General features: G+C 34.2%; 1 protein-coding gene across 3 annotated transcripts in view; it reads left to right on the top strand.

The window, feature by feature from the left end:
- LOC134535569 (regulator of nonsense transcripts 2-like) overlaps window positions 1–12,122 on the top strand; it is a 204,821-nt gene extending 192,699 nt beyond the window's left edge. For all 3 annotated transcript variants that reach the window (XM_063374757.1, XM_063374755.1, XM_063374756.1), the window contains one exon: window positions 10,784–12,122. In XM_063374757.1, the coding sequence (XP_063230827.1) occupies window positions 10,784–10,894 (111 nt within the window). In that variant the 3' untranslated portion in view covers window positions 10,895–12,122. The remainder of the gene's footprint in view (window positions 1–10,783) is intronic.
- The last annotated feature ends 878 nt before the right edge of the window (window positions 12,123–13,000 follow it).

Raw genomic sequence — 13,000 nt, 5'->3', positions numbered from 1 at the left:
ATAATAATAACTTTTATTGAGTTAATTTTTATTTTTTAATATAATTGTAAACAAGATACAGACAAACAGATACACATACTCACATTAGATCCTCACTTTTATGTTCCCGGGGTTTATGAATTTCTATAGTAAATATATTTTTGTTCTTGCACTGTCTTTTGCCCTATAGTATTAATGATTTACTTTCCAGCTTTACTTAAAAGCATTTCCCGCATATTAAGTTGCAACAGCGCTGCATTTCATAGTAAACCATCAGATAAAGTTTAGACGGAGCACAAAATAAAGTTGAAAATTAATATTGAAAATTTTATTTATTACACGTTAATGTCTCTGGTAACTAGAGATGGAGCAAGACTTGAAAACATGAGCTGAGTTGAGTCGAGCGCGTAGCTTAAGCTCGACCTGACTCAAAACTAATAGGTTGAGAGACTGTGATCTTTTTCTGATAACTAGACACATGCAGTTTTTTTTTGTTTTATGGCATAAAATGGTTTTGTTATTAGCTGTAAGTTTTGTTATTTACCCAACTTTTTTTGCACATTTACATAAATTTTTACTCTAAATTTACTTATATATTTTCAAAATACCAATAAAATTCAGTAGTTTATAGAGTTAGTTCTACACCTTATAATGTAATGTATGCACAGCAAATTTTTTTTTTAAATACTATAATACAATATAAAATGGTGTAATTAAATGTTTTGCTAAAGAATGCAAAATGTTGATTTTTTTGAGATTTTATTTGGGAGAAAAATGTAACTATGGGAGAAGGAACAAAGTACTGAATTGTAAAGCTTTTTGAATGTTATTCAGTTAAAAAATATTAATTTTAATTCTGGAGTGTTGGTGTAAAATTATAACTTTTATCCATCGTATTTCAGGGGACCAGTGAAAAATGATGATGTATGCGGGATATCAAAATGTGCAACCTTTGCTTAAGTGTAGAACACCCCCAAAAAATTCATAAGTGCAGAATAAATTAGAAACCTAACCTCTTAAGTTGGCAGAGTCATAAACACCAAAAAAAAAATTGTTTATGACTCGTTATTCCTAAAATATTTTTGAAGTGAAAACGTTTTTAGCAGCGTTGAGCGATTTTTGGTAGGGGCAAAACTTATGGATTCGCATCATCGACATGCAAGTGATATAATACCAAAATCATTTTCTTAAGTACATTTTACGTCGAAATGATGTCATATTACATATTTAAAAACAAAGTTTTAAGTTTTCACTTCTGTCGACAGTCCCCATGACTATCTTTTTTCTTAATGATATCTTAACTGTTCATCCTGAGTTCTCACTTCTTTTAAAGGCCAAGTCATGATCCTAAGCTAATTGGACACCAACCAGCAAGTACGGTACACCGCAATAATAGCACAGGTTTATTTCTTTTATATATGCTGTGTGCCGGAAATTTGGTATTTCGACACGTTTTTTTTTCTAATTTTATATAATTTATATTATTTTTGGAAATTTTATTTTGCTCTATAATTTGGTTACTTTGGGTGATTTACTCTTTGTTAGGCTGGTGTACTCTCCTTAGTTAAACTTTGTGCCAGTAGACAGAAGCACCTTTCCCAGAGACGTATCTGATATTTTGCAGATCTAAGACTTTGTTGGCAGCCCGTATGAAATTTCCCTCGCTTACAGGCACGTCCCAGGCCTGTAACGTTACTTCACTTCATGACTAAAACTGCATACAACAGCTCTGGATGAGTTGTTACCATTTCTCAGAGGCGAGCTGACCATAGCCTTTACCATCACGCAAAGGTCTTAGGTTCACTCCCCTGGAGTCACGTCATGGACGCTAGTTCCCAGCGTCGTTGCGCTTTTGTACACCCCCCTGCCCTCTCGGTTCTAAGAATTCGCCTAAAACCAATGACCGGTCATGAACCCCAGCAGACAGCGACCGTCTCCAAGGGCGACTGGCATAAAAAACGTGTGTGCAAAGATGGACCACCCCACGACATCTAGCGGCAGAAACAGTAACTTATTATCTTGGCCGCCAGAGTGCAGCTCCTGACTGTGCCATTAACCCCTGGTTTAAGCAGACACCTTGGGCGAGTCGATTCTTTTTTATTTCAGACACCCCTCAACAGGTAGCGCTAAGGTCGGCCAGTGCTACCAACTTCCAGACATCAGTCAGAGTTTTTTTTATGACGCCCACTCAGGGAACTTCGGAACCTTTCGGTCCGGACTCCCAGTCCCTCCCCCCACTTTTGATTGAACCTTTACTTTTAATTACGAGACGCGGTTCTTCGCGAGACACTTCGCGTCGCGACTGCAGACGGATCGTTTGTGATTATCGGCGAGTCGACGAGACATTGCAAGACTTCCATCCGGCCACAACCGACTATGTAGTCGCTTAAATAATGGATGCTATCCCTGTAATCTTCTTTATGTAGTTTAGTCCGTCTGCACAGTAAGAGTAATAGTTAGTTTTTCTTTTAAATCTTTTTTGAAATGGTAGAAACGACCGCGACAGCCGCGTATTCGCGGAATCCAGTTCCTGGCTAGCGACGCATCGGTAAATAGAAGCCAACTTCCCGGTCTGGTGAGTTACGATCCGCGACTTTCCTCAACCTCCCCTTAACTTTTCCGAGCATTTTCTGCCCTGTATACTGTCTGTGTACAAGTTCTGATCAGTTTTGATTTGGACTGTTCGCAGACAGAGTCCGAGAGCCGGACGCCAAATTGGCACGTTCAGCTCCCTTCCTCAACAACACACAGGCGCCCTGACATCATGTTCCCGCGTGATCTCCGGGAAACGAAGCCCCGACCTCTGGTGCTACTGTGCCTTTCAACCTTTTTTAACTTTCCTAAATGACGCCGTCAGACGCAGTTCATCATATAAACATAATTTCTGGACTTTCAGAATACTGGGATAGTTTAACACTTTCAAGACGACACTCGTACGTGATACGAGCAGAGTACTTCAAACTGTCAGTCGGCACTCGTATACTATACGAGCACCATATTTATGTTTTTTTAATTACGTTATCTCGCATCTTGCACGAGTGCCGACTATTCTGGGTCTTATTTTAGTTCTTTGCGAGTCCGTTTGTGGCTCTAGTTTACAGATTCGTTGACTCAGGAGGTTTGTATCGTTATTCTTGTACATCGATGCGTCAGTTGCTGACTGCTAGTCTTTCGTTCAACATTAGATTGCGCAGTGCCGTATTTGTTTGTGGCATGTGATAAGTAAACGTATTTCTTTCGCTGAAATATGATATGGATGATCCACGGGAAACTGTAGATACATTTGTTGATGATTCTGGTTCAGATATAGATAACAGCGATGCCGACGCATCATATATACCAAGAGAAAATGAATCCAGCAGTGACACAGGTATTTATCTTTTCAGCCAGCGTAAAAATAATTCCTTTGATTATCCCTGCATTTTCTGTCGTTCTTGGTTTATTACAGCTCCTACTCGCTAGTGCTTGCATTATGGTCATCTATAATATTATTTCAGATAAACATTTCCGAAACTATTTTATTTACTGTTATTCGAGAAATATCAAAAGCACTGTATTGAAATGTATTTCATACTTGCATTCATAGAATTTTTTTTTTCATTCAACAAAGGTAGATTCTATACTAAAATTAGTTTGAAAATTATATAGAGTTGTTGTATGTATTACAGCCTATGTCTTTATTATGTTTCGTAAAGCTTCCTTTTCTCTTTTCATTCAATAGTGGTACTGCATTGAAGTATGTTTGAAATTACACGCAAATCAACCTAGGCCGATGTTGCACGCTCGTAAATCTTCATTTTACATGTCAGCATATTATTTATATTTTTTCCGATATTAGTAAATGCTTTTCTTGCATTTCAGATGAAATACAAGTGCAGCGTTCACGAAAACGGCTAAAAAATGCACCATCTACTTCAAAAACTGATGACAGTGAGTGGTCAGAATCTGAATCTCAGAAACCAGACCAACCGATTTTTCAGTCGTCTTCTTCCGTTGCCATATCCCTGGATGACAACTGTACTGAATTTGAGTGTTTTTCTATTTTCTTTGATACTGGCGTGATGAAAAATATTAGGAACGAAACTAACCGGTACGCAGCTTCTCGGATTGCTAAAATGAAACGTCAAGGAAAATTGAAAAAAAAAATCAATGTGGCACAGATGGTTGACAGTGAAATTTTGCGACATATATAAGTTCTTTGCAATTGTGTTACACATGTGTATTTTGAAACTGCCAGACATAAATGATTATTGGACAACAGATGCATTTCTTGCAACACGATTTTCGAGAAAACTGCTCTCTCGTGATAGATTCAAGGGCATTCTTTACATGCTGCATCTGAACAACAATTATTACTATGTCAAGCGCGGTGAAGAAGGTCACGATCCCATTTATAAAGTTCGACCTTTTTTTGATTTTTTTGTAGACAAATGCACACGGAGTTTCAAACCCTATGCTAATCTTACTGTAGATGAAGGCATTTGTCCGTTTCGGGGTCGGGTGGGGTTTCGGATCTACATGAAGAATAAGCCAAACAAGTATGGCATCAAATTGTTTATACTGTGTGATGCTGCTACAGGTTACGTTCTCAATTGTGAGATTTACACAGGAGCTCTTGGTAACAAGGACAATAGTATACAGGCTATATTTGAAAGGCTGTGTAAAAATTATTTTGGCAAGTGGCACTGCATCTTCATGGACCGTTTCTACACGAGTCCATCACTTTTGAATTTTTTGTGGGGTAAAAAAACACTAGGAGTCGGTACAGTGATGAAAAACAGAAGAGGACTTCCATCTGTTTTCAAAACAAAAAAATTGAAAAAAGGTGAAACTCTATTCCGACGAAAGGCACACTTGCTTGCCTGCAAATGGAAGTCAGCAAAAGATAGATGTCTATTCGATGTCGACGAAGCATGCAGCATCGTCGTCTTCGGTACAAGTGAGAGCTAGAGGTGGACCAATACAAGTAGTCAAACCAGACATTATCATTGATTACAACTTGAACAAAGTTGGTGTGGACAGGGCTGACCAACTATATAGTTACTACCCATTCCAACGCAAGACTATAAAATGGTGGAAAAAACTCTTTTTCCACATGTTTACCATGGCTGTCATCAATGGCTACATAATTTTCAAGGAAAGGACTCACACAAAGAAAAGTTTGAAGAGCTTCGTCAAAGCAGTTGCGCTGAAGTTAGCTGAAATGGGAGGAGGAATGACTGAACCACGCCCAAAACCACCATCTCTGAATGTTGACAGAACTGTTGCTCGCCATATTGCTACATATGTCCCCGCTACTGCAAACAAAGCCAATGCAACACGATACTGTAAAGTTTGCTCTGATCGGGGTTTGAAGGAGACTGGCAAAAGAAAAAGGAGGGAATCCAGGTTCTGGTGTGAGGACTGTGGAGTTGGACTGTGCTTTCCTCAGTGTTTTATAGATTACCACACACGTGTGAATTTTACATGAATGATTCACATTTTGTAAAAATACAGATAATATTTGTTATATATAATAGGTATTATATTTTATATATTTTTTTCATATTATAGTAATAAGCAGTTTGTCTCCGTAATGTTGTCTTTGGTGTGTATGTGGAATAATTGTGTCAAATTTGAAAAACAGCAAACACAAGCAGTAACTAGTTTCACAAAGGAGTAATACCTAAATGACATGTCAAACTTACGTATGTACTTTATTATGGTATAAAATATTTATAATTGGAAAGGAACATACTTTCCGGAGATATAAAATATATTCAGGACGGAACATGAAAGGAGAAGGATAGAGTGGTGTGAGTATTGTGGGGAAGGACAGTGTTTTTTTTTATTTCCATACAAATGTAAATAATTGTGTAAATATAATTTTGTAATAACTGTTATTCTATTTGTTGTGTGTGTTTCTAGTTTAGTTGATTATTTTCACTTATTGTGACATGAATGAAAGCTATTCTTTTCATACTCTTGCATTAGTATATGAGAAAAAATTTCTTTCAAAACTAAAAACAATACTTTTTCAATAAAAAGTTATACAAAAGGTAGTACTAAAATTTTTTAAAATGATATATAGCTAACAAGAACAAATTTCAAACTTTCTAACCATATATAAATCGGTAATGCAGGAGAAAAACTTATTTTACTAAAAAAATGTGAAAAAGTGTAAAAAACGTCAGTCGGGCCCACTAAACAGTGTATGAGAAGCTAGTCTTGAAAGTGTTAAACATATTTGTATTTCTTATTGGTTTATGTATTTTTTTTAATGAAACCTTTTAATAATTTAAATTAGGGCTAGCCCATATTTATTTTTAAATATATCTGAGAGGTAATTAATTAAGTATTTGAAATTGTATGTTAATGACTTTTCTATCTGTTATAAATTTTCCTTTAATAAATTTGACGTAATTATATTCAGACGGAATCACACCTTGTTTCTGTTCATTTCTAATAACAATGTGGAACCTGAAAGATCCCCAGCACAAAAATGGTAATCAGAGCGTGGTTTGCTGCCACAGCTGGTAACAATATGTACTTTAATTGCAATTATTTATAAACGTAGCGATATTGTTATACACGTAAGCAAAAAAAAATTAACATAATAAACAAAGATAGTATAAAATTTCCATAGAACTGTATACACTGTAGAAGTACTTTATAGTTAGATGGTTACTGGACATAAACTAAATACTGCATAGAGAACTCAAAATAACGACGTAACTGCTGATTGTGTAGCTTTTAGTGTCTGGCTGCTTGCCTTCATATAATTTAGTATCCATGGTGTTTTTAACAACAGATTATGCAAATGGATAAAAACCAAACAATAGTTAGAAAAATAATATATGCAACCTTTTACATTGTTTTCATGCAATTTTTGGAACCACTTTATTATTTAAATTGATGTAAGTTCATTTTGAAACATTAATTTTGCAGTATTCCAAGTTTTTTAGAAGTGAATTTTCAGTATTTTATAAAAATTGAAAAATTCACATTTTCTTCAAAAAAATGTATTACAAATGCAATAAATGCTTGTCTCTACTCATAACTTGATACATATTTGACATGTGCAATGAGCATTAAAATCAAGTCATTTTATTTTAGAAACACTTCACAGTGACCATACATAAAAACAGTCATAAATAAAATGTGTAAGTTAAGATTAGTGGGTTTGTATTAAAATATTCCTGAAAATATAATGTTATCATGCATGTTCAGCTACGTGTTCGTTTTACTACAGTACAAATGTTTTCGAAGGCAGTTGACAGCACTGAATTTTCAAGCATCGCACCAAAAACCTTTGTAACCTTTCTGTTCATAAATGTAAACAATCGTTTCAAAATGGTCGTGTATGTTTAATACTGTGTTCATTTTCAAATTTTAACTTAGTTTTGAGGAACCACACGATGATGTATTGTTTTTGTTGTGTGAGATATATTTTTATTCTGGTTCCTTGAAATGTGTAAAAACAATGTTATGCTGTATGTCAGTGATACCCAACTAGTGGCCCGCGGGCCAGATCCGGCCCGTGGTAACGTTTTATGTGACCCGCAAAAACTATCCGTCGAGACGAAAACACACTTATGCAACAGCTGTACAATAGCTGGAAAATTTTAATTTAAAATACTGGCAAATACACAGTCGTCACTACACTCATTCTGCTTTGCATTGGCTTACATTTCATTACAAACTATACAAATGTCATAGCTCCAACAAAATTAATATTTTTATGGAACACAGCTGCCGAGTAAATATGAGAGGTTGACATATTGCGTGACAAAGAAGTGTAGCGGTTTATCGGCTGAGCCAGCGACGTTACGTATTTATTTTGAATGTCGAGAGAGCGCAGCACCATGACTCATATGGCATCAGAATAGCACGGTAACTCGCGGCACACAGATTATGTAGGTACTTGTTTATGTTTATGTTTCGCAAGTTATTTGATGTTGTAGTTAGTTTGAAATGATTTCCAAATTTAGGAAAGTAGACCGTGAAAATCGTGTTTTTAAAGAAGAATGGGAACACAAATATTTGTTTATGCTTAATAAGGACATGAAACCTCAGTGTTTAGTTTGCCTTCAAGTGCTAGCTGTATTAAAAGAATACAATCTCAATCGGCACTTTTTATCAAATCATCAACACAAATATGAAAATTGTTCAGGTGAGTCAAGAAAACATCTTGTTGAACAACTGAAAAAACAAATTTCTCAGTAAAAGAGTGTATTCACCAGTGTGACAAGAAACCAAGAAGTATGTCTTTTAGCCTCGTACGTTGTTAGCTACGAGCTAGCGAAAGCGAAAAAACCACTTAGTGATGGGGAATTCATCAAAAACTGTGCAGTAAGAATGGCAGAATCATTTAATGAAGGTAAGGTGGCAAAAGAGTTTAATTCTGTATCTCTGTCAAAACAAACGGTTACTAGGAGCGTTGAAGGTATTAGCAATCAAATACTGACAAACCTGAAAGGTTCTATTTCTGACTGTTCGTATTTTTCGTTAGCTCTCGATGAAAGCACAGATGTTACAGACACTAGTCAGTTGTTAATTTTTGTGAGAGCTATCCAAAAAGATTTCAGTATTACTGAAGAACTATTAAAGGTATGTTCTTTGCATAACACAACCAAAGGTGTAGATACTTTTAAGGAAGTTAACAATGCAGTTGAAGAACATGGAGGTTATGAGAAACTATCTTCAGTTGTCACAGACGGTGCTAAAGCAATGGTTGGAACATCATGTGGATTTGTTGGACTTTTAAAACAAAAACAAGCTACCTTGCCCACTCTGCATTGCAATATACATCAGGAGGCATTGTGTGCCAAATCAGTAAGTGTGTCAGGCAAAATGGCTACTGTTGCCAAGATCACCAATTTGATAAGAGGGGGAACTGTTCTTTAACTCACAGAAAATTTCTGTTATTTTTAGAAGAATTGGATTGTGCTTATGGTGATTTGTTATTACAAACGGAAGTTAGATGGCTTAGTCGAGGAAAGTGCCTAGTCAGATTTTTTGAACTGCGGAATGAAATACTTTTCTTTTTGAGTGACAATGTTCCACACTCAACAGATCTCCAGGAAGCACTGAAGAATGTTGATTTCTTGAAAAATTTAGCTTTTCTCACAGATATCACCCAAAATCTGAATATTTTAAATTTGCAGTTGCCGGGAAAAAAATCAGACTGTTTTCGAGATTATGGGTTTCGTTGATGGATTTCGAAAAAAAAAACTTCAAGTATTTAAGTCTGCACTGGAAAAATATGACCTCTTCCACTTTCCAAACTGTAAGAAGCTCTCAGGTGAAGAAATGGTTACTTTTGTGCAGTTCGTGAAAAATATTAACCAACTTGCTTCAGAATTCGACAGGAGATTTCAAGATTTTGAAACATTCCGTCCTAGCATGGAACTATTCTCAGTGTCAGCCAAGAGAATTGCAGTTAGAACTCTGTGAACTCCATTGTGATCCCTCTGTTAAAATGTCCACAGCAACTGGAGTAGAGTTTTGGAAACTACTTTCGCATGAACGTTATCCTTTGATAAGGAATTGTGCCCTGAAACTGTGTTTACTTTTCTCAAGTACGTACATTTGCGAAGCAGCTTTTTCAGCATTGAAGCACATAAAATCAAAGGGTAGGAATAGACTTTTCAATGACGTGTTATCACATTTGCTTTGTGTGGCAACATCAAAAATAGATGTGGATTTTAAGTCGTTGGTGAACAGTGTCCAAAAGCCACAGTGCTCTCACTAAGTACTAGAAAAAAAAAGTGTATTTATAAAAGGTGTCTGTGTTTTAAGAATTTCTTAGAATTATTTTTCTCTATTTAGTCAATTGTAATAGAGTTCATAAGTAAAAGTAAACAGAACATACAAAACATGTGTTTTTTTAGAATTCCGTAAAATTGTAAAAATTATGTCAGTGCGTGGTTTGTCCCTTGCGTGTACTTTTAAGTCCTATGTGGCCCCTGAAGTCAACGAAGTTGGCCATCACTGCTATATGTATTACCCAATTAATGTGATTAATTAGCATAATTTGCCAGCATTTAGTTAAAATAAATATTTGTTTTAACTTTATGAGCTATACATATATACATGTGATTTTATTTTAAATTTGTGTGTGAAATGCAACTTCAGGTATATTTTTTAAATTTTATTTGGTCAAACTTGAACGTTGTTAAAGTCATTCTTTACTAGTTTACGTGATGTGCCTCAAAACATTTTGACTTTTTTATCATATGCCTACTTCTAACGTTAATGCCTTTTTTTCAGTTGTTCACTATAAGCGCTCCATTTGGCCTGGATCAGTTGTGTTACATTTACTCACTATTTTGACTGATAAAAATGTTACTATAATCCCAGTGTCACCTCTGATGAACCTCTGTTGGTCAGTCTTGTTATTGCAGATGAATGCAACCCTAATACTAAATGATCTTTAATTTATGGTACGTTCATTTACCAAATAATGCCCAACTTGTACCATTCCATCTGTGTGTTAAATTTATTTTGTGAGTTAGTGTGGATTACTGCAAACAATTATTTAACCACCTATTAATGTTATTTTGTTATTCTTAGCATTTCATATGGAAAACTTATTCATATAAAGTAATTTGAAGCATGCAGCTATGTATCTTACACTATTCAAAGGAATGTAGTATAAAATTTACATAGTTCCTGTGGCAGAATGATGGCTTTGAAGCCATAATTTTAATATGGGTTTTGCATGGGATTGCTCCAGGCAAAACCTTAACACAAAACAAAAAATTTAAATATTTTTAATGTATTTAATTATTTAGTATCATATAAAACATCCTTAATTTCACAGTTGCAGAGACCTGCAGTGGTGAATCTTAACCGTGAACGAAGACACAAATATCAGCATCCCAAAGGAGCGCCAGATGCTGATCTTATTTTTGGCTCCAAGAGAGCAAGATGACAAGCAGAGTAATTTTTTTTTGCTGAAAATGTAAAGAAAATGATCTCTTAACTTTTTCTCTCGTAAGTAGGCAGATGTTTCATCCAATTAAAGAAAGGCAACAGCAGTCAGTGCAAAGTTAACAGAAGTGCAGAAACTTAAGAAAGTTGAGTTGTGAAGTTTTTAAGCTCTCTATGTTTAGTGATGTAACGGTTGATATTAATGTCATTATCTTCACATTTTAAAGTTAACACATTGAATCACTGAAAGTTTTTCACCATTTATTCTTTAACAATTTGAAGCAGTTTAAGGGGAAGCAGATATAATGGGTAGTATTATATTCTGACAAAAATTTTTTTTAATCACATTGCATGAATCATATGTACCATGTGTTCTCTTTTGGAAAATTATTTGTAACTGTTCATTTCTTTTTATATTTCTAGCTAACTATAAAATAGGATATTGTAGCTGTTTGAGACCTTTCAGTGTCTTTAGTCAGAAGTCGAAAGATAAATCAATTTTAGTGATTAAAAACCACATTTTATCATATGCTGTGCAAAGGTTTGGTAATGAACAAAATAGTAACATTTGGCGGAACCAAAAATAAAAATTTACACAGTTTGTGTTTTACATAAAATTTTTTTCCATATTGTCTATAATTATTCCTGGTGGAATTTTTTCTCATTCTTTCTTAATGATTAATTTTGTATGTTTAATCTTTGTAGGTAAAATATAATTTGTATTTCTGTAAGAATGTGAAGTTCATTTGGTTCAGAGTTAAATTCAAATTTATTTTATGTACTTGTAATAATTTTTGCAAATAATTTTTTTGGAAGTAAATATTTTTCTAAATATTTTGGAATGTTTGGAACTGTATTATATATAGCTTTGGCAATGATGATGTTTTGGTTTGTGTTCAAATAGGAACTCAATAGGTTTATTAAAGTTGAAGAAGTTGATTGAGAAGAAAAGAAAACTAATTAAATTTTATATTTCACGTCATGACTAATTAGCCTGTGATGTTACAAATTTTTAGAATTATTTTTCATTGAACAAATTTTCTTGTGGTACAAAATAATTGTACTGTAAAGATCTTCCAAAGTTTTAGTTGTGTTTTTAATTAAAATACTTAATGAAGGTTAGTTTATTCAAACTTTTCTTTTGTTATCTGTTCTGAAAGTTAAATTCAAATACTTGTGTGATTGTAACAATTTGCTGATGGAGGAAAATAAAGTTTAATTTTCTGAAGAGGTACAAGCTTTCTTAATTACCTGAAACTGACTGTACATTTGAATTTAGGTATGGTGCATGGAACCAATTTTATAAATTTAAGTGCATGTAAATTTATTATAAGTTGATATGTATTTGTAACAGTAATGGTTCCTTTAAGCCAGGAGCATTTCTAGGCTTTGTTTTAAGGGGCTATGTAGTAGATATCTATACTAATTAGAGCTGTGCCAATGTGAATCGGCAGAAGCCAATTTTGCCGATATTTAGTTGAATCTGCATTTCTGCCGATTCACAATATGCTTATTAATTTTGGGCCAATATTATTGAAAAATGAAAGTGTCTGCCATAACATTAAAATGCACCACTACCCTTTTCACTTTTCATTGTATTACATATGTTGAACTCTCATAATTTCTTAGCTACGTGTGCTGCTGTACATATCAAACTTAAAACATCCTATTTTTTAATAATTTTCTTGAATGTTATACCTACATCATAAATAAATGAGGAGCTTTCATGCAAAACTTGATAAGTCTACCTTAAATGGTTTTGAGATAATGATGGAAAACCTGTAATTCATAGCAAAACATTAGTAAAAATTTGTAACTATATCATAAATTGTGCTTGAATTACGTATTAATGTAAGGTTAGTAATAAGTTAACACACTATTTAGTTTGGTAGATTATTAAGAAACAAATATGAACATGTCAAGTTTTGTTGTAACAAAACAAAAGAATCTGGACATGTCGAGTTTTGTATGAAACATATTGTGGACAATTTGGGTTTTGATAGTAAAACATAACACATACATAGTTAAATATCATGATGGTTTGTATTTATTATAATAAATCTGTAGTACTTATAACAAGTTACCATATTAAATATTTTAATTTTAT

Source organism: Bacillus rossius, chromosome 8 (assembly GCF_032445375.1).
Source record: "Bacillus rossius redtenbacheri isolate Brsri chromosome 8, Brsri_v3, whole genome shotgun sequence".
In the NCBI taxonomy this organism is placed as follows: domain Eukaryota; kingdom Metazoa; phylum Arthropoda; class Insecta; order Phasmatodea; family Bacillidae; genus Bacillus; species Bacillus rossius.
The sequence above is the reverse complement of the archived record's forward strand: the minus strand, read 5'-3'. Positions and strand labels throughout refer to the sequence as shown.